At 38.2% G+C, this 26606-nt stretch overlaps 1 protein-coding gene across 1 annotated transcript in view; it reads left to right on the top strand.

Annotated features, from left to right (window-relative positions):
- Positions 1-26606, top strand: part of AMMECR1 (Alport syndrome, mental retardation, midface hypoplasia and elliptocytosis chromosomal region gene 1) — a 44077-nt gene that overhangs the window by 1473 nt on the left and 15998 nt on the right. The window contains exon 3 of the mRNA XM_010295813.1: positions 2844-2954. Coding sequence (XP_010294115.1) covers positions 2844-2954 — 111 coding nt within the window. The remainder of the gene's footprint in view (positions 1-2843; positions 2955-26606) is intronic.

Raw genomic sequence — 26606 nt, 5'->3', positions numbered from 1 at the left:
GCTACTGAGGAACAGGAAGGCAAGTGTTGGGGAATACAAAAGTTGAGAGGTTAGAGAAACACCTGTAGTCAGATTTGGTGATGTATAGCTGCCAGTGGTGGTTCATTTACCCAATGGATAGAGGTTTACGTTTAGTCCAATTGGTATGGTTATACTACTACTACCACTAGTACAAAAATATATGTATATAACCTTTACTTTTCCTGTTGGTACTCATTGACAAGGACCTTCAAAGCACATGCAAATGTTTCAGTAATCTATTTGACATTCAGTGATGGTCTCTGGACGTTTTCTTCTGTTGTCCATTTGAAGTAGCAGTAACGATGCATCCTAGAAGGAATTCGGTTTTGACAAGAAAGTAAATGCATATATGTTTCCCTGAATAATAGTCCTCCACTAAGTGTATTAGAGCTAATAAATCTCATAATCCAAAGACAAAGGTCAAAAGAATAATCCTAAAGTCCAATTTGAATTTGATTCAGGCATGCTTCTGTGCAAGGGGAGAGAGTGTCTTCAGTGCCATTGCAATCTAATAATTTGGTTGATAGCATTTAGGGGTGCCAGGATACTTTTCTTGAAAATGTTAGTAAAATGCCACTCGTTGATCTGAATGGAGAATAAATGTTAGGTAGTAGTCCTTTATGCTCTTCAGTTTTTATCCAACAACTTGGGGGGGGGGAAGGCAAAAAGAAGTAAAAGGAAATCCAAATCCAAAAGATATGACTTCAGCTTCCTTTTCTATTCATCATCATTGAAAGAAGGGAACTTGTCCAGTTTAATCAAATAAGGAGGAAGTTGCTCTACCAGCAGGCGATAACAACAGGTTTTGGAAAGTTATGAGAGGACTGGATGCTGCTGCCTTGGTGCAGTAGAGACTGAGAGGCATACCCTTTTCTGCCAGCACGTGATGAGTATCTTGTGCCACACCAGACAAAGAAAATGGGATGGAAAGAGAAAAAGAATATGGGCTATTCCTTGAGAGTCCAAAACCACACACATACCTATACCCCAAGTACGGTTACATCCATCTCTTACACTGTGTAGCGATTCATGCAGTTGTGCAATGACGGATCTGCTCATATAATAAAGCTCTTAGCCTTAGTATATTTTAAGAATCTCAGCATAGCTAGAAAGGCAGGTTCTGTTTCACAAAATACAAAGGAACTTGCAGACTGTATTTTTACCGATTCCTCAGATGAGGAGTCAGACAAGACACAGATATCAAAGGTGGTCTTGCAGTGCAGCAGTTAACCTTACAGCACACTGTTGTAAATCTGCTTGTTATTTCCAGCTGGTAGCAGTAACAGAAGAAGATTCTTATTTTTTGGTGCAGTCAACTTGACCTTTTGTGAACTTTTGACTGTACCTATGCTTGTGGATCTGCTCCCCTCCTTAAGGGAACACATCTGGTAATTATGGTCGGTTTGTAATCTCCTGCTTCTCAGATGCTAACCTGAGGAAGGTTACTTCTTGATCTCCATAGCAATGGACTATATACTAAGGACACTGTGTAGGAAACAGCTATAAAAAAACCCCAAGATGAATCCAGCATGATGGTTTGTACATGTGTATAACAGTGAAGAGCAGTGCCTGATGAAATAGCGTTGGAGAGAATCAGTTGCGCATCCTTAAATGCGCTTGCGGTGCTCACTGGGGCTCTGAATGTCAGCGATGCACCTTGCTCCTGTCGGCTTTCCTGCAGCGTGGCTGTAGTCTTCATATCAAGAATTAGATATATTTATGCCTGAATGGCCTATGCTTTTCCACAAAAATTTAACACCAGATTTACTTCAGGATTTAAGGGGGAGGTGCTCTGCAGTTGGGGGGCAGAGTGAGGTTGCTTGTTCTGCAGAAATGTGAACCTGTTTGTGATCAAGAATGCTCTGTGTCAAGTTGTTTAACTGAAATGACTTTTTTTTAAGTGCTATTTTTTTAAAACCTAACAGTAAGGGAAAATGCACTCTTGTTTGTGTAAACTACTTTGTCTCCTTTCTAGAAAAAGACTAAATTTATATGCTTTTCATCTCTATACATTCCTGTTCATCTCAGGACTAGAAATCTTTGTCAGAGTTGAGAGGACTGGGTATCCATTTGCTTCCATATTGACGCAGTGCTCTAGAACTGCGAGGAAAACCTTGGTCCCAAAAAGCTGTATGGTTTGTCTCCTTCTTGTTAGCTTAGTGTATAGACTGGTACACAGTTGTTAGTTACAAAGAAGTACTTCTACTATCAATCACGCCCATATAACTGAGACGTGTTCAACTTGCTAGAGATTTTGCTCCACTCCTGGTCATTTTTGAGATTCTTAAATACTAACTTGAGATCCACGGAGAAAATATCCTTTCTCAGGCAGTTCTTTGGAGAATGTTCCTAACTTTTCTTGTCTTCCAAGGATTTCTGGTAGTTTCTTGCAAGCAGTGTTAAGGACCAAAGTACGTGTGTTCAGGTGGAGGGGTGGCTAGTGTGACGGGGGTATTTTTCCCCTCCCCTATAAAGAGTTCCTTATGTACAGAGGTCTAAGGCGAGGCTTTTTCCGTTCACGGGAGAAGGCTAATGAGTAACAGTGAGGGACACTGAGCATATCCTATCTGTTACCAAGCAGTTTCATTCTGTCCATTAACTATTCCAGTAGTCTTATTTTCTATTATATCACGTGAGCAATCTTTCTAGAACAGTCGAAAGAATTGCAAAGGACATTTCTAAATACTATGGCCTGCTCAGATACAGGTACTTTTGAGATTTGGCCCCCCATTGCCTGAAATGGAAGGGCACTGTCACTGAAATTTCACACTGACTGTCAATATTGCTTCTGTGATCATGTCTTTTTTTCTTCCCTAAAACAGCCCACTGTTTGTAACGTGGAAGATTGGTCGAGATAAACGATTACGTGGATGCATAGGTACTTTTTCCGCCATGAACCTGCATTCAGGACTCAGGGAGTACACACTTACTAGGTAAGATTTTGTTTTCTGTAGCCTTGACGTACGTATTTAAATAGTCTACTGAGGAGATGATAGGTGTGCTTTGGTTTGTTTTGGGTTTTTTTGGCTGTGTCACTGTACTGATCAATGAAAACTTGTATCTCTTTTTGATGCTAAGTGTATTGCCTGGTTATTTGACTACTGGTGTCATGAGGCTATGGTTTCAGTTAAAAACCATAACTTGAGCCTTCTTTCTTTTTATTGGTCTGGAAAACTACTCTCCAGTAGCTTATTGTAACTGATTATTACAGTATTTTTTCCGGTGTTCAGACAAATTTTAACCTTAATAGTTAATGGCAGGGCAGAAGACCAGAAAGTCAGATTTGGGGATTATCCTATTCACACTTCTAAAACAGCAGGTATTCTCACCTCTTCTCCATCAGGTGCTTCCAATCAGATGCAGTTAATTTAATGCTACAAATTTCCATTACATGTTACTCTTCAGATACATCCCAGCCCCTGAGTGGGAAGCTTCTGGATGAGGGAGGTAAGTGATGATAATCCTTCACTCCCTGGCAGCATAATCCTTCCATTTTTTTGATCTACACCTAAATTCATTCACCTTAATATTGTTCCATTTCCTTTGCATAGAGTGAAAACTAATAAGTTTATCATTAGAGCTAGTAGCAAGCTTTCTTCTTGTTTTTTCTAAGAGTTTTCTTAAGTTTATTTTCTAAAGAATCAATGGAATTTTGTTTCACTCAGTTACAATAGACTGTTTATAGTGCTTTAAAATAGCAACTACATTCTGGCATGTGTAGACCTGTAAAACTGTCATCACTTAAAATAATTGGTGCTTCCAGATCACTTTAGATTTGAGGCTTTCCTCCATTAGAGAATCTTCGTCTTTGCTATTAATACTGGGATTGACAAGGCTTTTCAAGTAATATTAAAATGAGACATGTTCTTTCTTACACGTCTACCTAGTTTGTTGCAAGCTGAAGTTCGTTTCATACTTCTCTGCTCAGCTTCAAGAAATCAACTGCTCGTCTCCTGGAGTGCTTACAAACTTCTGAAAGATCCAGTTATCTTTATTGTATTGGTTTTATTTATTATGTGGTCTGAAATGTTTCTGGTTGTGTCCTTTAAAAATGGTCGTTGAGAAGAAGCTTATAATAAAATTCAAAGCAATTTATCTGTTAAAGGATAAAAGCGTTAAAATCTTAACCATTAGTGAGCCAGACTGGAGGACAAACAAGTTGCCCCCTCGCACTGGAGAGTGTTTCATTTAAGTGTACACTTCACAGTGCCTGGTCGAGAACAATGAGCTTGTACAGAAAATTACCCTGTAAGACTAGGAAGAAGGTGATAGCCAAAAAAGTAGTCTTTGTTGCTCATAGATTTTTCCATTCTCACAAATCAAATAGGGCTGTACTCTTCATACCTTTAAAAATGCTTATAAGGTTCCTGTCACTGCACTTTAACTCTGAAAGCTGAAGGTAAAATATATGAAAAGTGATGCAAATTAAAGGGAACCGAAATATTTTCAGGGCAGTATTTAAACAATGGCCACATGCTGTGGAAGTTTATACTAGGCTATTCAGAGGATAGATCAATAATTTCAAGATGAGAGAAATGAAACTATATACCAACCTACTTCTCAAAAATCTTTGAGATTATCAGTTGTTTTAAAATAACATTACATTTGGTGGCCCATTGGATTTTGTTACCTTTTATAGGGAACCTTTTTCATGTCTATGGCACCAAAAATGTTTCCTGTTGTTTTTTTAAAAAACTCACAAACTTCAGATATGACCACTGAAATGTAAAGTTCATATCTGAATGTATGAAAAAACTTGTTCCCTTCTATCAATCATTATTTTATAAAGGAAGAGAGGGTTACCTGTGATCAGTTTCCTTCATGGCGTTAGTCTTTTCAACTGCAGAGCTTCCAGGGGAGACCACTTGAGGAATAACAGAAGCACCTTTGAAACGGCTATGAACTTTCAGAGTTTGGAGCTCCACAGGTCTCCCTAGGAGGGATCAGAAACTAGGACATTATGGCTTGATCTAGCAGTATGTGGGCAATAGGCTCCTGCAGAAAATATGACAATTCCTGAAAGGGGCGGGGGGCATGGGGGTGGTGGAATTCTTCAGGGAAGGCAAAAATTAATCAACAAAGTAGGTAGAATGAGAATGGACTCTCCATTTTAGAAATTGGAAGAAATTTTCCATTTGAGGATACAGGCAGATATTCTTCTGACTGTATTTTACTTAGACACTGGGATGCACTTTTCTTCAGTTATTCTGAAGATACAGTGTGGATAAACAGAACCAGGTTGTTTGTCTAGTTCATTCTTATCTTTTTCAGCACTTCCTGTGGAATTGTTGCCCAACTTTCAGTGAGTAAAATCATACAGAAGAACAGCTGCTCTTAAAATGCCCTGGTGTTTAGTGATCAAAATACCCTCAATTTCCTTCATGCATGATTTTACAAATATGCTGAGTAGTGCTTAGGATAATGATAAATCAAATTTTCCTTAATTCTAGTAGTGATCTCTAGTTGCATATTGTATACAGTGTGTAGCGTGTACATCTCTGTCTGCATACAATAGTGTAGTTTCTTCAAAATAGCATAATGATAGCTCATCTAGGAATCTGAAGTAAAGAATTTCTCACCTGCACCCCCCCCACCCCTTAAAAAACACCTTTTTGGGGTCTATAAACAAAAATGGTGATAATGTGTGACCAAGTGAGTTTCTTTTCCCCATTTTGAGCTCTAGGTTGTTATGCTGATACTGCCAGTATGTTCTAAACAGGAAATATATGTAGAATGATTCATCATTAATTGGATGCATCTGCCTAAATTGTGAGGAGGGATGAGAATACCCATAGTTAAAAATGCTAGTACTGTATTCCTAGTAAAATCTATGTGTTAGAATTCAGTTTTCTCTGCAGTTATATCAGTGAAACACAGGGGAAAGGAAGTGTATTATTAAAATCTTCTGCAGAACTTTATGAAAAGATAAATTCAGATATGATGATTTTTATATAATTTTACTAGGAGGTTAGTTGGGTAAAAATCCAACCTTGTCCAAAATGTTTTACAGTATTGAATATTGTATATTAGGACATAAGGAGTTTATCATGGGCAAAATAGTCCTTTAGACTGAATGTGTTAATTGAATATCCCATCTGAATGCGTAAAAATAAACCAATCCAGATTATGAAAAATACCTTGTGTTTTACAGCTCCTTCAAGAAAATACACTGAACTTGGAAGCAGGTTACCACAGAATTTCATAACAGGTTGATAAATTACTTTTTCATGTATTCTGTTCAGCATTAAGACTTAGGTTTTGGCATTGAAGTTTTAAACGCCTGCTCTCTTAGACTTGAGATATTGAATGAAATGGTTTTATTTATTCATTTTAGTTTAGTTTTTCTACCCATTTCATATAATTTGAAGTCCTATTTTACGCTTAGTGGATATAAAAAGTATAGGTATATAAATGAAGTTTGAGCTGCGTTGGTTTATCCTGTCAAGGCTGGAACATGTATCTGGGGAGAGCAATAGTAGAGAAGAAGCAGATAAAGGGAGATATTATATGACAGAGCCTTCTGTCATAGAAGAAAGCAATGAAAAAAAATTGGAGGACTTAAAGCCTTAAGTGGATTAGCACAATGGCTGAAACCTGGATTTAAATTTTAAAATATGTAACCCAGCGTCCTTAAGTAGCATAGGCCTGTCTCCACTGACTGTATGATGTAATCAGTCTTTTTGTTGTGTGTTCTACTTGCTACTCCACCTGAGAAATATGACTGCTGTCAGACTTTCAGCCTAGATGTGGTTGATCAAGAAAAGAAAACAAAGAGGGAAGCTTGAGATGAGAAGCACAAGATTGAAGGAAATGAAACCTGCAACCCAACTTTCTCATAACTGAATTCGGGTGTAGATTCCATGTGAGGATTTGGCTACCAGTGGCATCAACTACTGCTCTATATTTGTCAGCAATTTCAAGAGCCTTAGTCCTTGTTGCTGCCATATCTCCTGCCTGCTCTCTGAAAAACACTGACCCTTTCCTCCTGTTCCACACAGTAAAGTTAACCATTCAACTGCAAGACCACAGTATGGCAAACTTATTTAAGAGGTAAAATTGAAAAGTATTGAATGACTGATCACATTAATATTGATGTTGGCCTTATTTACTAAAGACTGGAGGCAAGTATTTGTGCGGACAGGGAAGCTTCCCTCTTGTGTTTAGCTGGGGTTGCTACTCTTTAATTCCTGTTTCTTTTTACTAATCATAGACTTGTTCAACCTTCCCTGTAATCAAGCCCCTACAACTCGGTGCTAGCTTCCTAAAGCCTTTACTAGCAGGCAGTGTTGCTATGGGTGTAGATAATCATTGCCATTGATCCAGGACAAAGCATACATACTCATGTATCAGACTGCAATTTTTGATTGGCAAAGTTGGGGGAATTACTTATGTTTTTGACACCTGTTGTGACCTTCACTGTTCACAGACATCGTAGTCTGAATTAATTCCTGCAAATAGCATTTTGTTTCGGTTGGACTTGAAGGTCTTTTCCAACCTCGATGATTCTGTGATTCATGCTTCTGTGTTGCCCACTGGTAACACTTTGCAGACTGTCTTATTTTGCGGCCTTGATTTATAGTAGACCACTACTGAAAGTCAGCTTTTTTTATTCTATTACTACTCTGCGTCTGGTGGCCACCAGTGAAAACTGCCTGATAATTGTGAGATGAAGCTTACACTATGACTGTCAAAATTAAACTCTGCAGAGAGCAATGTAGACTCTTGACAGCCTGAAGTCACCAGTGTTACGCTATTCTTGTATGTTTAACATCGTCTTTAAAGCCAGGGAGCATCACATTGCTTCCTTTTCATTTGTACGTTTCTATGAAAAGCAGGCACCTGCTGGTTGCCTCCGAGTTTTCAAGGTCATCTTATAGAGGCAGAGGGCACAGATTTTGAAGCCTTTGACACTGCTTCCCACAGCATTCTCCTGGAGAAACTGGCTGCTCATGGCTTGGACGGTTATACTTTTCGCTTGGTAAAAAACACTGGCTGGATGGCCGAGCCCAGAGAGTTGCGGTGAATGGGATTAAATCTAGTTGGTGGCCAGTCACAAGCGGTGTTCCCCAGGGCCCAGTTCTGGGGCAAGTTGTGTTCAATATCTTTATCAACGACCTGGACGAGGGGATCGAGTGCACCCTCGGTAAGTTTGCAGATGACACCAAGTTGGGTGGGAGTGTTGATCTGCTCAAGGACAGGAAGGCTCTGCAGAGGGATCTGGACAGGCTGGATCGATGGGCCAAGGTCAACTGTATAAGGATCAACAAGGCTCAGTGCCGGGTCCTGCATTTGGGTCACAACAACCCCAGGCAACGCTACAGACTTGGGGAACAGTGGCTGGAGAGCTGCCCGGCAGAAAAGGACCTGGGGGTGTTGGTCGACAGCTGGCTGAGTATGAGCCAGCAGTGTGCCCAGGTGGCCAGGAAGGCCAACAGCATCCTGGCTTGTATCAGAAATAGTGTGGCCAGCAGGAGTAGTGACTGTCCTCCTGTACTCGGCACTGGTGAGGCTGCACCTCGAATGCTGTGTTCAGTGTTGGGCCCCTCACTACAAGAAGGATGCTGAGGTGCTGGAGCGTGTCCAGATAAGAGCAGCAAAGCTGGTGAGGGGTCTGGAGAACATGTCTCATGGGGAGTGGCTGAGGGAACTGGGGTTGTTTAGTCTGGAGAAGAGGAGGCTGAGGGGGAGACCTTCTCACTCTCTACAACTCCCTGAAAGGAGGTTGTGGTGAGGTGGGTGTTGGTCTCTTCTCCCAAGTTACTAGCGACAGGACAAGAGGAAATGGCCTCAAGTTGTGCCAGGGCAGGTTTAGATTGGATATAAGGAAAAATTTCTTCACCAAAAGGGTTGCCAAGCATTGGAACAGACTGCCCAGGGAAGTGGTGGAGTCACCATCCCTGGAGGTATTTAAAAGACGTGCAGACGTGGTGCTTAGGGACATGGCTTAGTGGTAGACTTGGCAGTGCCAAGTTAATGGTTGGACTTGATGATCTTCAGGGTCTTTTCTAACCTAAAGGATTCTATGAATTGAAAGCAATTTTTAGTAGGCTTATTTTTAAAACATATTCTAGCATGACTCGGACATAAAGTGCAAGAGCTAAAGTTATGGCATCTTTAAGGTTTTTTGTTGTGTGGCCACAGGATTTGTCAATTGCCTCAGCTGCCAAAATACAGAATAGTTGAGATGCTCCTGTTCTATTTGGTGTTTTTACTCTTCTGTAAATTCTAGGTCCGCTGTCCCTGTCTGCTGGCCTTTGTTGCACCTGATTTACCTTTGTGTAGAAACAATTTGCAAAGGTAGCTGTAATTTTTGCTTTTGCTAACAGGGTTAAATGAGTTCTGGTTTTTAGTTCTCAACAGTTGTTATATCTGGGCCTCGTGCTGTTTCTCTCCCCCCGAACAAAGTGCAGTGCAGGAAAGGGAGGAGTGTGTGGGGATTCTATTGCAAATGAGTGTATTTCAATTAAAATCAGTAATAGGGGCAGAAGTATTGCGAGCGATTTCTATCAAACACAGTTAGACATAATATTTGTTAGAAAATGCATCCTTTAAATTTCTCAAATTGGTGAGTAAAAGCAATTTAATCGGGTTGTTCTAGTTCATAAGTGAGACAGGATATGTAGAGATGTAATCTGTTTGGTTGGGCTGATGGAGTGACATAAAATTAGATAAGTTTTTAGCATACAAGCCTTTCTGTAAGTTGTTAGGAAGCCTTTTTTAAGTAGGCAAGTTATCTTAAAAAAGCTTCTATCACATTTAAGTTTTGAATTTTTTTAATTATTATTTTTATTTTGGTTTGTCCTTTAATTTACATTTCTGTTCCCTTCTGATTATCTTTTTGAAGTTACAACTTTACATGTGAGATGTACAGCGTTTCCATTGGTGCTCTGGACATTTAATTCTAGCGTTAGTAAAGATAAGGTACATTGCATTAACATTAGTGTTTTATTGTAAAGCTTATAGGAATTGCAGCTGACTTAATAGAATTGTCTCAAACTCTAAGTCAGACTGGGCCAAAGTTAGGTTAAGACAGTTCAGCAGTAAATTTTGCTTTACAAATTAGAAGATGTATAGATCTGTAGATATTTATGGTGGTGTTGACCTCCAAAGGTATTATTAATAATCTTAGAACGCCCTTTTTGTTTTCCAAAATGCTTCTGGTAAAATATACAATTAAGGTATTAGCACCTTAATTTTTAAGTGATGACTGATTACCTTTAATAAAACCGGGGCAAAATTATTTTAACATATAGATATTTTGTACAGGCTCATGTGTTTTGCCTGCCGTGTCATCTGTGTAGAGAGGAGACTTTACTAAAACTTGGAGCTGTTCATATTTCTGAATTTCATCTAAGCCAAAAAAAGCTTTTTGCTGTAACTATTGTAGACATTGATTTTACAAATAACACCCCTTTAATTTGGGTAAATCCTCAGGTCTGTTATAGTGGAATATAACTGTTTAGTAGTAAAATGGATTGTGATGTAAACTCACAATACCAGAAACTCTAAATGAAGTACAGAAATTTGAATTTATTGAGCCAGGCTTAGTTACTCTGTGAGTCAATTCAGTAAGTAGGTCTGTAATGATTTTTGTCCACACAGTGCCAGGTCATTATTTCAGGGAACTGTTGCTTAACAGAATTGTCTACTGCCTTTTCTCAAAGGGCAAAGCTAAATACCATACTGGCTCTAGAAGTGGAAAAAAATCCAAAATTCTGATTTAATGATGGGTTAACTGCTTCTCCTTGTTTCATTAAGAAATGAAAATAAAATAATGTTTAGGAGAGAGAAGGAACGTGCCCTTGTGAATATATGTTTCTTACACATTATGTGTGTTGGGGATGTAGTAATTCTGCCTTAATTTTTATTTTACTTTCTTAAAAAAAATAACCAAACTGATTTTGTAATTGTTGGTCTATTTTTTCTAAGAAAAACCTTGCTAGACCCTTGGACCTAATGGTAGATGATAGTCTGTTTCCTTAGCAACTCTTCCTGAAAGAAAGCAAAGGAAAACACTACAAATGGAAGGACAGTCCTTAGATTATTACCTTTATGAAAGGAGGAGTGCATAACGATGCCCTACCAAAGCGTTCTAAATAGATCCAGGGTTATCAAATATTGATAATCATTTTATCGTTTTGCTGGGAAAACTGACTTAGAGAATATGAATTCTCTGGCACAGGGGAATGCATTACTGCATTTGGTGGAATAAACTTACTCTGTGAATTGACTGTTTATGAAAGGTAACTGCAAATCTAGGAAAAATGGAATTTTAGAATTCAAAATGATTATAAAATTGCTATATTTGTATAAAGTGGCTCAATGAAATTTAGAGGGGCTTTTCCTGAGACTGTCACAAGTCTGAGGTCTCAGCAGTGGAATTTGGTGTAACTAAGGAAACTGTCCAGAATGAAAATACTTATTTCATTATCTTATTTTAAAAAACATGCATTAAAAATTGGGAATTTCAAAAATATGAATTTCATAAAATGCATGCTTTGCCATGATCAAGCAAAATAACTTGCATTAGCTGATGTCATTTGTGGTAATTCGAATAAATCAGATATTCTTGAAATTTGATTGAATGTGAATGAGTAACTGGGGACACCCAGCAGTTACTCAGGGTTTCAGGGAGGAGCATGTCATTTGTGACTCTCATCTTTCCCACGATGCTTCCCACACAGTCTCCTTCTGTTATGCTAAGAAAACGGTGCACACCCTGTAAGTTCAAAGGCAGACTTCTAGTTGAGTTGAAACACTAGTTTGGTTGAAAGTCAGATTTGTATTTGTCTCTGAATATTACTTGTTAGAAGTATTTGGGCGGGAGGGTGGTGTCGGGAGAGCTGGCTGCCCTGCGTTTCCTTTGCCGCAACTCTCGCTTTTCCATTACTAGTGTGGATAGTTGTTGGTACTCTGTGGTTTTTGGTCAACTTTTTAATCTTTTTGCATGATACTCTTAAAGGGACCGTCTTCACAACATTTCCTAAAAATCTTTTAGAACGGAATTTGCTTTCATTTGAGACTTTCGGTGACTAGTTGATTTCTTAAGCTCTACAAAGACATACTGGGCTATGGGCCAGTGCTGAAGAATACAAGGTAGGACTGTGTGCTCACACAAGAGGGAGGCGCAGATCAAGTGTGTCTGAGAGCACTTAGGTTTTTAAGAAAGGTTTTGCATATTTGGAAACTCTTAGCTAGGACAGAATGGAAGAAGTTGGCATAGAAGCTACCGGCTTCTGGGCAAGTTTCTCTGGCTGTTCTCAGCTTAGCAGTAGATGTTTATTTTTAATACAGCGTAAGGGACATTTCCCACAACTTTATTGCTAAGACGGGGCGGGTGAGGTTGATGGAGAAAACGTCCCACTGCACATACTGGCCGGTGTTTATATGTGCTAAGGTTTGCCCCTCACTTCCTAAGAGGCTGGAAATTGAGGTGCAGCAGTGGTATATTGGATACCTTGCCCAGTAGAAGTGAATTTAAAGGCTTTGTTTGGCTCAGGAGATAATTTTTTGTGAAATCTGCTGTTTTAATACAAATTATCAGGGATTAAGCGAGGTCAGAGGAAAAAATTCTCTCATGCTTATAAGCTGTTAAAATCTTTAAACTCTGCAGCTTTGTGTGGGAGGCACTGTGGGAAAGGAGTCTCAATTATAAGTTTTCGGTCTGTCAGCACCTCCTCCATTTAGGTGTTTTCTGATGCTTCCTTTTTAGACTGTATAAAGAAGAAATAGCACGAACTGGGTGTGGGGGACCAGGCTCTAAAAGCCCTTTAACACGAAGATGAAGCTTTTGAAATTTTTGCCATTTTCCGTAGACCAGAGTAATGAGAATTAAAATGCTCGTGTAAACCGTAGCAGAATTTTCTGGTGTTTGTAAACAGGACCAACAGATACCTGTTTCTAAAAATCATTCCTGTTAGACACCAGGGAGAGAGAAGCTGTGTCCTTTACGGACCTGTACAGTTGAGATAGTAGAAGAGCTTTTGGAAGAAGAAATAGTGTACCCACCTCTGGTGAGACATAAGCAGCCATAGAAAATGCTGAAGAATGTCTGAAGACAACTAAGCCTAAGCACACCTCAGACTGAGGTAGTCCTTACAGGTCCCAGCACTCTGCACTGTTTCACTTCATATCACGTATGGATTTGTGAGTGTGTGATCTCAAGGGGGGGGGGGGGGGAGTTGACCTCTCTTGAATTTCATTTACAAATAATGGAAGTTTTACTATTCGTTTGATGCATTTTAGGGGGGAATATGTATTTACCTGAAAATAACAGGTTGGGGTTTTTTTTTTCCTAACACTATTTTAAAATATAATGTTAGGGACAAAAGCACTCCAGGTTTGTATCTCCCCTTTGGATTGCTGATGCACTTTTCAAATGCTGCCATCTTCAGCTGTACTCCAGGGAAATGTATGGAGTGATATATACACTCCATACAAGTGTATGTTGGTGATAGCCTTTATTTTAGAAACAGAAATCGAATGTCCTTTGATTTCTTAGCTATGTAAATACAGTTACAAAGCATCTAATGCTGTGAAAATATGTAAAGAAACAGTTCCTTAAAAATATTTGATGTAGATCCAAAAAATATTTCTAACCTTACAGATTCCAACTTTTATGTGAATTTTCAAAACTTTTAATTAAAAGTTTTCTAAATATAGTTGTAATTAACACACAGAGAACTTTTTTTGGCCACCAATACCAATTTCAGTAGGACTGATAACACTCAATTCTTAAAGCAAGGATATTGGGGGGCAGGGGGAGAAGGTGACATGTGCCTGTGTTTTAAATATAGTATGCAGGCTACAAAGTCTGTCAGCTCAGATGCTTGAATTTAGGTTTGCTGTTCCAATGCAATGGTATCGTCGTTGTTTCTTGGTGCCGATTACTTGTAATAAAGGGTCAATAGTCAGGCCAGCAGTGTCTCAGGCTGGAGACGTTCAGTATATAAATAACTCCCACAAGAACTTAGGGAACTTGTACAGATGTTAAGGAGTGCTGTGATGAGCCTAAGCACAGCTCTTGGGAACTTCCCCATCTGTCAGGAGCTGCAACCCCAGCTTCACTGAAAAGGGCCTTTGTGATAATGGCAGTTACTAACAGTTGTGTAAGTGTATGCAATCAGGTATATCAAACTCTTACCAGCAAGGAAATGTGGCTTTGTTAAAATGAATAATGTTATGCCATTTCATTTTTACGTAATTTTTCAGATGAGTAAATTTTACTTAGTTTTAATTTGGTTTGATTTGATAGGGGAAAAGAAGAAAAGCTCTTGTTTTTTTTGAACAGTACAACTTTTTGATACTTCTAGTTCAAGTAATTTTAATGACTTATACTACTATAATATCACAAACTGAAGGAGGTCCCAGGCTCCCGTAACATGCAATTAATTCACCACTTTAGATACCAGCCTAATTGCCAGTAACGTTTTCAGTGTTTTAGTCATAAACAAAAGCCAGAGTAGAAATGCTTGCACACTGGTACATTCAAACAGTATTTCTCAGTTTAGACTGAATTAATTTTTTTCTCTATGAGAAAAGTTGCTAAAGCAAATGATTTAGAATAAAAATATATTTAGTATGTAATAAGTTTAATGCTTTTTCTTCAAATAGTGGCTTATATCCCATTCAGTTGAAGTGTCAATGTAAAGCCAAATGTAAAGCCAAAAAAGTCAAAATATAATCTGTATGAAGGTTGAAAGAGATCTGAATGTCTGCATTAAAAAAAAAAAAAGTTCTGTGTGCTTATGTGTATTTTTAACAGCTTTGGTTCTTAGGAAAGACAACTAAAAGAGCTGCTTGTGTTATCTGTAGGCCAGTTACTTCCAGATGCTATTGTTAAAGCCCCACAGATAGCGTGTTGGTTTTGCCATGAAGAAGTGCTCATTATATACATGAGCACAAAGAGGGAAAGGGGAAATGTAATTTTAAAATAACTGAAAGGTCATTGCAACCTCAGTCCTCTAACAGGGCATCGCTGCTTTTCACATGTTCTATGAAGAAATTGATGCTGGTTTTGTTTCTGTTCCCAGAAGCTTCTATGCAATTTGCAAGCTGGTTAGATGGCCCTTTCTCATCTGTGCTGAGGATGCATTCTGCAGTTTGCTCACTTAGCTACAGAGAGGCTTTTTTTCCTTTGACCTAGACTGCTAATCCCTCATTGCAAAGAGCAGCAGCTGTGCTTTGTCTGTGGAGGTCTCTGCACTGCATGCAGCCTCATTCGTTAGAGCAACCCTCTCTTTGTGTGTTCTGCTTTTTCAGTTACTGAAAGGGTGACTTTCTGTTTTCTTGCTTGGAAAACCCTCTTCAGGTTTGTGGAAGTCTACAATGCATGAATTTTTTCCCCCCCCAAATGTAGATTTCCAAGAGCTGTTACATACAATTTCACAAAACTGTGTGTTTGACTGAAGTGTCCTGACATTCAAGAGGTGAAACATTTCTGAGTTGCTTTTAGAAAGGTGGTGTGAAACCTATTTCCACTTAAATATTAAACACTTTAGGTAGATGTGTTGAACTGTAGCTGTAATGGATATAATTACGAATAAACCAAGTTTTTGTGTGTGTCCACGTTTGTATCCTCATTTAACGCTGAATAATCAGGCTTCAGTTGCTCTTGGTTCCCTCAGTTAAACATATGCAGCAATGTAAGATGTTAGTGGTAGTTGAAAGCTAAGTTAACACAAGAACAAAACAGATAGCCATTTGCTGGTTTAGGCTTTACTACAGTGAATGGCAAAACTGCGGCCTTCAGGGGGAGAAGAATTTGGCCTGTAGTTTCTCTAAGAAGATATGATGTAAGATAATAGTAAAGCACAAATTTCACATTTCAGTTAATCTCATAGTCGAACATTCATGTTTATATTTTCATGTTTTGTAATAATCTTTATTCTGTAGCTGAGCAGAATATTCAAATATATGTAATGCTGTTGAGCTCAATGCATTGCTTGAATACTTAAGTTACAGTTTCTGAGGCTGTTGACAGAGGTAGCCTAACCTGAACCTTTTGCCTCTTCTTTATTTCAGAACTTCCTTTTCATTCCACTTCAGCTGTTTTTATTTGCTACTCAAAACCTGTTTTAGAGTGGAAAACATAGACAGAGGGACAGCTGTTGGAACTGGCAGAGTTGGAACTGAACATACTGTTTAGCTGAGCTTGCAAAGGTTCTGTTGCTTGGGCATCTTGACCATAGATACAGTGATTTGTGAATGCCCCAGCCAGTCACTTCCATAAGCTGAGTAACTTGCTGGTGGCACTGAATGTGCCACCCCCAGTAGACAGAATTGTGGCAGAAAACTAGAAGGAATACAGGGATGAAAGGGTGACCTGCTCACATGAGAGAGAGAAGTGGCAATGTTGCTAGGAGAATAAGAAGGCATACAGACAACTTGTGTGTGGAAGAAGATCAAGAGAAGGAAATGCAGGAAGCAAATCTTCCAGCTGTATAGAATATGTTCGTGTATCTAAAACATAGTCTATTTTTTTAAGTGGTGATCTGTAGAGGTATTGAACAATCATAGCTTAATGTGCTAATGAGATTCATGTATAAAGTAAAAACCTACACACGCACAAAATTAAGAGGGGAAAAAAAATGTTGAGAAGCCTTGTTTGTTGCTTTGAATCAGGAATTAAGTTTCGTCCTGATGCAGCAATTCTCATGCCTGCAGTCTAGGATGGCTTCATGATAGCGGGAAGAGTGTCTAGAAACTAAAATGATTTCTTTTGTGCCTACAAATTCTTACAAAATAAGGAGTGGCTATTTCTTTCCCTGAGGTCTTGTTACATATGACGTGCCACAAGGGATTAATCTTGTGCCTGTCTTTTTTACTATATTTATAAAAACAGTGAGAATTAGTAAGATACCATGAGCTCATATACCAACCTTTACACTGACAGCACTCAGATTTGCTTCTCTTTGCAGATACACTCGCAGTATGTGTAAGAGATTGCACTTAGATAAAAACGAGCTGGTTTAAACATAATCCAAGTTGAGTAGTGATACTGATGAATCACTTATCTTAAGACAAGCCAGGATATTATTCAGGGCCCTGTGTTATGAGTGGTTATATCCCAGTCTGTAAGACAGCGTGGACCCTGGGTTATTCTCAGCTTAGGCACTTGCTCAAGAATTCCAAGACTGGATTCTGTCACCTTTCATTTCATTTATCAGACTATATTAGTCAATATCTTCATATTTCAGAATATTTTATTGTCTTAATCTTTTTCTACAAAACATTTAATGCAACACCTCAAGTAAGTGAATATGATCTTTTTCCTTCTCAATTCGGTTACTGCATATTCTACCATGCTTTTTCCTTTCCTTATTCTTAACCTAATTATAGTTAATTTGTCTGTCGTTGTGGTTTCAAAGTCCTGACCATAAAACAGTTTCTGTATTTGTGACAAACAGTATCAAAACTAAGCTTAATTGTAAAATTCCATCCTCAGGATTTACTGTCTTGGTTTTGAAGGGAATCATATTGACAACTAATAAAAATTCAACTACATGCTATTTTTATATAAAAATATAGTTTACAGTATTTCTGGTGACAAAAGGAATATTGACAAAATCAAATATTCTTTTGTTCCAGACTTCCAAAAGTGTAATAAAATTAAACCCTTTTTAGAAGGCACAGGAAGTCAAACATGTAAATGTTCAAATTATATTCATGTACTTACATATCATTGCATTGCTGAGATATTTAGGAAGCTTTGAAAAGTTCATAAAGAATTAAAAATATTTCATGTTGACTTGTACTTTTTTAAAATTACAACTTAAGTGCATCTTTAGAGGGGAGTAATGTTTTGTGAATTGATTAAATGAGGGCTGCACTCAGCAATAAAGTGGCCTTAAAGATTTGTATTTTGGGTAAATTGGTGATCTTAAGGCCAATATTGAGAGACTTCCTGGAGATGTAAAGAATTCTAGAGACTTCTTTTTAATGCTTCTAGGGATTTGAGTGGTTAGAGTTGCTCAAGCTGTACAGTTCTAAATGTAATTGAGCAGTTCATTTTTGTTAATTATCTAAACTTTGCCATCTGCTGGAGAGCCTTTTAGTGACATTATAATCTAGTCCAGTTGGAGCTCAGTTAGGGTTTTCTGACTAGTCTGTTATCGTGTGTTCACCAAACAAAAGCCTACACACCGAACTCTGGTCAGTTTTGTTGTTCAATTTTTAATTAAGCATCTGGAAGGACTGTCAAGCTTACAGTGTGATGCTGTGAGACTGTTTTAAGTGCTGTCGATTTGCTTTTATGTATCAAACCAGGACACTTCCAGGGCAATTGACACCTTTCAGCTTCCTGAATGTTTGCATGAGTATGACACACAAATTGTTATGCCTTTTTGAACTCCATTGTCCTCATTTATCCCAGCATGATGACAGATGCAGGAGAGGTGAGGGACAATATGGAAAAAAGCAGAAAGGAAGCTGCCACCTACGAAGAAACAACTGCATACAGCTGCTTTACCTGATGTTCCCCTGTAGTTAGAGAATACTGCTCCAGGTCCATGCTCAGCAATTCAGAGCACACAGCTGTTCTGCATGGATATTCTGAACTGACTTTGTTCAGTTCTAGAGGTATGGAGTGTATGGAACATAGCAGTTGTAGCTTTTTGCGCTACACCTGGGCAAATGCGCAGTAATTGCGCACTTTGTGGTGTAATTTGCTATAAGATGTACCTCTCACTTACCGACCTGTTACATGAAGACTTTGGATTTAGCGTACCTTTGTGAAGGCGTACCTCTAAACTATTACTGAAGCTCTGCGACATCTTAAAGTTACGTTAATTTAAGGCTTGGGGGTGTTTTTTCAGTGTAATAGGACATACTGTATCGTAATGCAAAATGATCCCCCACGCCCTGTAGGATTAAAACAGTATGAGAAAAATGCAGTCTTTAACTTGCTTGCTCTTTCATCACATTTAAGGAGAAAAGTCAGTCCTTTAGAACCACAAAAGTGATATAATGTTAAGATTTCTGGCTTCAGGAAACAGTAAGGAACTTGAAGCCATAGAAATTTGACTCTTATTAACGTAATCAGGACACTACAACATTATTTTGTGAATTCTTTTAGTTCTAACTGCATTATATTTTCTGATGGGAGCAGATTGCAGGAGCTGCAGCTTTTGTGATCACACTTTTCCACTTGGAGGCCTTAACAGCAGGTACACAAAATTGTCCTAAACTTTTAAGGACCTCTCCATACTTCACTATTTCCTTGGTACATTACAGCAGTAAGAGACATGAATTTCAGGTGTTATGTCCACACAGCGTAACATTATTGTGGCATAACGAACTGGGTTTATTTGGAAGAATCCAGTGTGATGGAATATTTCTCTGGGTAATTCAGAGCTGTAGAGAAAATGTCTATTCATTTTCTTCTAAAAAGCTCTGTTTAAATTTATAGAAGCCTTACCTTTTACAGCTTCCATGGTTATGAGCTTTCTTTTCTGAGGAGAAATTTTGTAATAGTGAGTGAGGAGTTTGATCATTTTCATCCAGTATTTACATAAGACTGACAGACCCAGCTGAAGAACCAGCAGTGGTTGAACCTCCAGGAGTTTCAGGCAGTGGTTATTATGCAGGTGCACATTAGCTCCGTGTCTTAACAGATACTCACGTTGACTGCAGATTCACTCAGACCACGTCAGCCATTCCATATGTGCGGTGGAGTTGATCTGTGCATGTACCCTGAGTCAAGACAGCCAGAGTAAGAAATCAAGGTTAAAATAGGGATTTGTCTGGAAATATTCTGTAAATACCCTTTTTGTTCATTTAAACAACTCGTGAACTTGTTTGAGGAAAAACAAGGTCCCGGAACCTTATCAGCAATACCAGTATGGTTTGCTTTTTGATTGTGTGTATGGGTGGCACAATACACGCACACATGCACAAAAATACCGTTAAAGATATAATTGAAGCCATTAAATCATTTTCCATTTATGACTGCAGTCAGTATCAAACTTGGTATGTATTAAAGAAGTTTTTTTAAGATTTCCATAACCCTTTGCCTACATGCTATGATGCTTTAGTGACTATTGTATTGCCTGCTATCTAATGGAACTGCACAAATTTTGCACAAATGCAGAATCAATGAGTTAATATGGCACAAAGAACAGGTGGTAAAAAATGCTTAACATCATCAACGACTGAAATAAGCAGTGATGTGGAAACATTTGAATGCAGTATACTGAAATTGCCTCTGTTCAGGTATCAGGAGTACTCCAAACAAAATACGTTAATTACTCTCTTTATTACCCCCCTCATGTATTTGACTAATATTTAAGTTAATATTTTTATAAATACATCTTTGAAGAATTTCCAATTCAATGATGAAGTGTTGACAAAAATCTCTGATTTACAGCCATAAATACATATGATTTTTAATACAGCTTTTGTTAACTTTACCTGTGTTTACAATTTCTTTTTTTTTCAGCATTCTTGAAAGTAGTCCCATTAAGTGGGGATTGTTAAGGTTTTGCTGGGTTCTGTCAACACCAGCAACAGCCACTTCTATTTTGTTCCAGACCATGAGCTATTTTGACATGGCTCGCCCAGCACTGTTAGTAACACGCCCCACAGCTGGACACCTCTGCCACAGAATACAGAAATGATGGTGTCCCATGTGGGAAGACACGAATTGCGCCTGCTTTGTTCATCAGGAAGCTGCAGCATTGGTTCGGAACCTTGCCATTTTATTTTCTATTTTTTTTACCCTGTCTTAGATTTAGATGAATAATTTTACCAAGAAGTTTAGGTGTCTTGTATCAAACTCCCTAAATGTGGAGTTTTTAGATCTTTTGATGTCTGAATTAAAAAAAGCTGTGAAATGTAGTTGTTCTTGTCCCTGTTGTCACTGTTAACTGACTGGGAGAGACGCTCAGGAAACTACTGAAGTAAGCGAGTAATGGTTCCCCTCTCTTTGGTAGATGGGTCATCTTTTGCCCAGAGGTTCTTTTCTGCCTTGTCGCTCAGCAATTTGAAACTGGTAATAAAAACTCGGTAGATTGGTTTGTCCTTCAGGATATTGTGAGCAAACCGAAGTGTTCTCTTAGGGAAATGTTTGAAATACAACAATGTAGACTTTTTGTTACTGCTTTCCAATTCTGGGTCTATCTTAATAGATAATATGTATTTTTTCTAATCGGTGTATTATATTAATGTCTTCTATAGCATTGTTTTGTCTTCTGCAAGAAGTCTGACAATATCCAATCCTGCAGAGTTGTTTAAAAAAAAAAAAAAAAGCTGAATGAATGACTCTTGGTAAATTCAACTCAACCAGGTGTGTTTGCTGGCTTAGTGTATTGCATCCTGTACCTACTGCAGCCTTGCTGATACAAACCAATTAACAATTTCCAGACTTACTAGAGTGTTAAGGCATTTTGTAGGACATATAGACAGCTTATTTTAGGCACCTCTGCCTAAAATAGAGACTTAATTGTCTTATCTAGTCAATGAATGGAGGTTGCCTTTTCTGATTAGCCTTTCTAAACAATTTATGTACATGCTCTGAGTTGTCTTTTAGAGGAATGGTGGTTTTTTTCAAAGCTAAAATAACTGTCTAAAATAGAGTATCAGAATATTCCTTCTTCCTATTAAACTACATGTCTGAATCCAGACAGACTGGGGGAGAGAGACTTTCTGGCATACTTCAGTTTTGTGGGGTTAAAAATAAATTGAAGAGCCAAAATGCCAGATCAGTATTTTATTTCTCCCACCTGAAACACTGTTGTCATTACCCGCTGCACTCTGCAAACAAAATAGGCTAAGAACTTGAGAGGAGAATTTCTGTGCCAAATGTCAAGAAGTGAGTATTTCTTTTTTTACCCTGTGACTGCCACTTAGCAACATAATGTGCAGGAAGTATAAATGTTGTTCTTTCCCTTTCTGTCTCCCAAATGTAAGGGAGGGTTCAGGAAAAACACGTCATTCACAGTTGTTTGGTTTCCTGGAAATTTTTCCAGTCTGACAAAAAATAAAAACAATATAAATTATTTTTCCTTGCATTCAAGTGATCTGATGATGCACTCCTTGAAGTCTCCATTTAAGTTGGCAAAACTCCATTGGTCATAAATAAAAGTTGTTAGAAGCCTGTCATGTGGGTTGTTTTAGGCTGTCTGATCTCTTACGCTGAAAGCTAGGAGAATTTTATTCATAATACTTGCAGTTTCTGAAGAAGAACACACTCTGCCCTGTTTTTCTGGCTTAAAAATGAATGGCATATCGTGACTTGGAAACTGCTAGTTTTTTCTGGTCTCTGCTAAACTGAGTTATGGTAGCTGATTTTCATGAGGAAAATACTGGTGATCTGCTTAAGTGTTCCTTAATTTCTTCCTATTTAAGTTACTGAATGAAAAAGTAAAAATCTTAACTAACTTCACTGAGCAGTAACCCAGCAATGGCAAAAACATTGAATATTGACACATTTTTTCCCTGAAACCTTGGCATCAAGTGTCTCTTGTTGCTGTCATCTCTTTGCTGTTATCTAAAATCCAGTGAGTTTGCCAATCATTAATTTCAGGATGTTTTGAATTAATTGAAGCACAGTATCTAGGCCCTTTGGGCTCAGTTCATTGCCGTAGTGCCATTTCTTTGTTAAATGCATTTTCTAAGGTAATTCTACGAAGCACATTTTGCTCTGTGAAAGAATCAAAAATCTCGGGGTTATACTTACTGAGCTAAATGAAAAGTTTTCAGAGCAGATAGAATTTAAGTCCTTTGCCTACCATCTAAAAGTAGTGCCAATGTGCTGTTTATCAGAAGAGGGTAATAGTTCGTAAAATGAGATCTTCAGCCTATATTTCATAACTCTACTGATGATATTTGAAGAATTGCTTAGATGCCAAAAAATTATGGTTTGGTTTAGCAGTGTTCAGTATTGGAAACTGGTTAAGAGAAAACTGAGTATAGCAGTGAACTGAAGAAGAAATAGGACATGTATTTGATTAATTTGATTAAATTTATCAGTTCTATTTTGATTAATCCTCTGGGAGCTATGTTTCTGCATGGTACACTGAGCAGATTGTGAAAGAGGGGCTGTCACAAAAAGTAGATTTTTAGGAGTCGGGGATCTTGGGTTCTATTCCTGATTCTGTCACTGACTCACTGTGCAAGCCTCCTAAATTGCTTGAGTCACTTCATGTCTCTGCCTCATTTACGCTTCCTATAAAAGTGAGTATTACTCGTATCATGCCCAGCGTTTGACAGTTTTCTTTGCATCTCCTTCCCCTGTCATCTTTAAGGCCCCGAAGTAATTTCTCGTAACGTACAAAATTGTATCCAATTTTGCCTAAACTCTCTATCCAGTTTGGGTCTGTAGATGTGATTGTCCCCCAAAAAGAAGTTTAGTGAGAAATTTCATTGTGAATAATTTTCATTAAATAACAAACAATAAAATATTAAGAATTTCATTAAATACCTTCATTCATCTATACCTAAATCCTTCTTTACTATACCTAAATCCTTCTTTACTATTTTTGATGCTTATATGCTATCAAACTTTTTAAACTGATCATTTGAATTCAATCGCAGAGATTTTCAGACACTTCTAAACTGAATAACATAGCTCCATTACTATTTATTTCCCCAGTTTATGTCCTCCTGTTTGTTACCCATCTGCCACATCACATTTAAGAGCCATCAGTTCTTAAAGACTGAAGCTGACTTTTTTTTTTTAAACATTTCTATAACATTTCTATAACCTACAGAAATTACAGATGGACAAGACAATGATGTATTGCACTTTGGTTCACCTGCTCACACTCTTATTTCAGATGATTCCGAGGGCTTCTCGGTGGTGCATGGAAAATGAAATTATTGAAAAACATTTCTGGAGAGCTTATGACCAAATAAACTTCATTTGAGGAGAAGCTGAGATTGGTATAGCATGGCTCAGCTGAAGAAAAACTGATAGTTGAGTAACACTTTTTTTTTTCCCCCCTGACTGACAATGACTTGATCTTAGTAGGACACCCAAGACTGCATAAATAAAGTATTTAACAGAAAGGCTGTGTGTGTGTGCATGCATTTTGTGTCTAAATATAGTTTTCTTTGAACAGGATTCAATTTTGACTTTGCCTGCCTTCACTTTTAACATGGAGCAGAACTCCATGTGGGAAAGCTAATGTCCTTTTATTGGCCAGCTGGAATTCCCCTTGCTTGGCACTGCTTCTTTTCAACTCTTCACTACCATGTACTTCCGTTTAGTCAGCAGCAATATGTGTAAATTAGTTCTGGGCATTAAGGAATAATGAACAGATGGTTTAGAAAATGCTTTTAAAATGAGTATTTTTTTTCTTTAAAAGTAGTTTTGAACTCTGCTTGAAAAATTGTGGAGTTAATATTTTTTAAACCTGGTATCTAGTATGCCAGATTTTGTTCCATAAGAATCCTTTTGTCTTTCTAACAGAAGAATTAACAGAAGAATATAGCATTGAATAAGATTGTAAAATTACATTCTGATACTACAAAGATAATGCTTCCATCTTATAAACAGAGCAAAGTCTCCTCTGCCTGTCTACCTACCCATCTGTTGACACACAATTATGCAGTGACTTTTCAATCTGAGCAGCTCAGACCAGTAACATGCTTTTGAGGAAGACAAGCATACGTTACCTTGTCTGTATTTTATGCTTGCTTTGAATTGGTCACCGAGAGCCATACCAGCATGACAAGTGAGGCAGAAGTCTGAATCTGCCTACATAGATCTTTGTAGAGTGTATGAAGCGTATGGTTAAGTGCCAGCCTGTACCTCTAGAAACCTCTATTCTTTCCTCCCAGACCAGGAACAACAACAGTAAAAGCTCATGCAAGCTGTTTGATCCTTGGTAAGTGGTGAGATCTGCTGCCGCCTCCGGGGTGATGCCAGTCTGTTAACCATTGAGAGCTTCGGTTTCGTGCAGTGTGGACGGCTGCCCCCGAGGAACACTACTGGACCAGCCTCTTGTTTTACTGACATCAGAACAGTCAGTAGATGGTGCTTTATTCACTACCCACAGAGATAAAGTTAAGGCTTAAGGATAACGGCTGAATTCTGAAGGGAAGCGTCTCTAATGACTTACGTCTCCTGCTAACCAAGCATTAAAAAATGCAAAAATGAAAACAGTTAATTTGTGAAGAGATGATACAAAGCTGGTCTGCTCTTAGGTTTTCAGAAGGTGTCTGGAATTTAATTTCAACCATGGTAGTAATAAAAGAATGATTGAGAAGATGACTGATACTCTAACTGTAATATACAGCACTTAAAAGGTAAATGTTTCCTGGTTTTAAAATAGTGTATGATGTACCTAGATAAAACTCATTAGGGCAGGGTTATTACGTTTTAAGCTAGTTATTCTAAAACTGGCACCTGATGTAATTGCTGGACTATTTTAGTTTTATAAATTTTGCATTAGCAGACAATATTCCATGTGTAGCTAACCAGTACAAATAAATGCTCTCTTGTTGGCATCTCCCTTCAGTATGTTTTGTTCCAATTGCCGAGCGTCAGCACAAATTTCTCCAGGTAAATTTTGATTTTTCTTATATAACAACAGAGACAAAGCTGTTCTGAAAGATGAAAACAAACTGTAATATGGGGTCTGGAGACAGGGAAAGGAGGAATAGAATAGCAGCAGTTCTGTATTGACCTGTCACAATGGTGTCAGAGACTGTTATTCAAATCTCTGATCTTGCTCTGCCAGGTATCTCCCTTACCTTCAGCAGCATCAGTGCTAATACAGGGTGTCTGCACAGGGGTGTATAAACATGGAGGTGCTGAGGAGCAATTTTTCAGCAGGCTGTACAGGTAAATAGCACCTAGCAGTTCTGAAGGAATTAGGTATAGCTGAAATGGCACTATCGTCTGATAAACAGTATTTTAGTTATCGTGAGGTAGTTGTGTGAAAGCGAGGTATTTGTGCCAGTGTCATACTGAATAATGGAACTGGCCTGCTAAGTTGCTCATAAGCCAGCAATGTTTGCTGCCTTGCTCTGCTTTTGCTAAAACTGAACTGCTTGGTGTGCTGTATATGCCTGAGGGCTTTGTGCCTTTGTGTGCCTTTCTGCTTCCGCTGTCTTCACATGAAGGTTTCCTATCTCAACTTTTTACAAATATTCAAAGTTGTCACAATTCACCCATCTTGTTTCAAATTATTATCTTGGCATTTGAGCAGGCTAGCTGAGACGTGGCTTATGTGTGCATTGTAGGATGCTTGTTTCTGTACAACTTAAGTATGTTAAATTAGGATGGTTTCTCCTCTGGTAATGCCAGTGCAGCAGATCTTCAAGGAGTGGGAATTTGCCTGAGGCTTTTACTGCTAATATTATTGGGACCACAGCCTTTGTTTCAAAAAGTTACAATTCACATGTGCATTTTGGCAGGTTTAGGAGGGGGAACTGAAAGTTAGGTAAACTCCTAGCATTGAGTTGTGCAAAAAAAGTATTTTGAAGGTTATAAATTCTTACATTATGGGAAATGTTTTGCATGGTAAGATTGCTGCATAAATCATGCAAATGAGGTTTAAACAAGTATTGGCAATATCCATGCATACAGTTGTTTTCTAAGATAATCAAGTTTGTTGTTAATGAAATAATGCTTGTGTCTC

Source organism: Phaethon lepturus, unplaced genomic scaffold (genome assembly GCF_000687285.1).
Source record: "Phaethon lepturus isolate BGI_N335 unplaced genomic scaffold, ASM68728v1 scaffold10971, whole genome shotgun sequence".
Lineage (NCBI taxonomy): Eukaryota > Metazoa > Chordata > Aves > Phaethontiformes > Phaethontidae > Phaethon > Phaethon lepturus.
The sequence above is the reverse complement of the archived record's forward strand: the minus strand, read 5'-3'. Positions and strand labels throughout refer to the sequence as shown.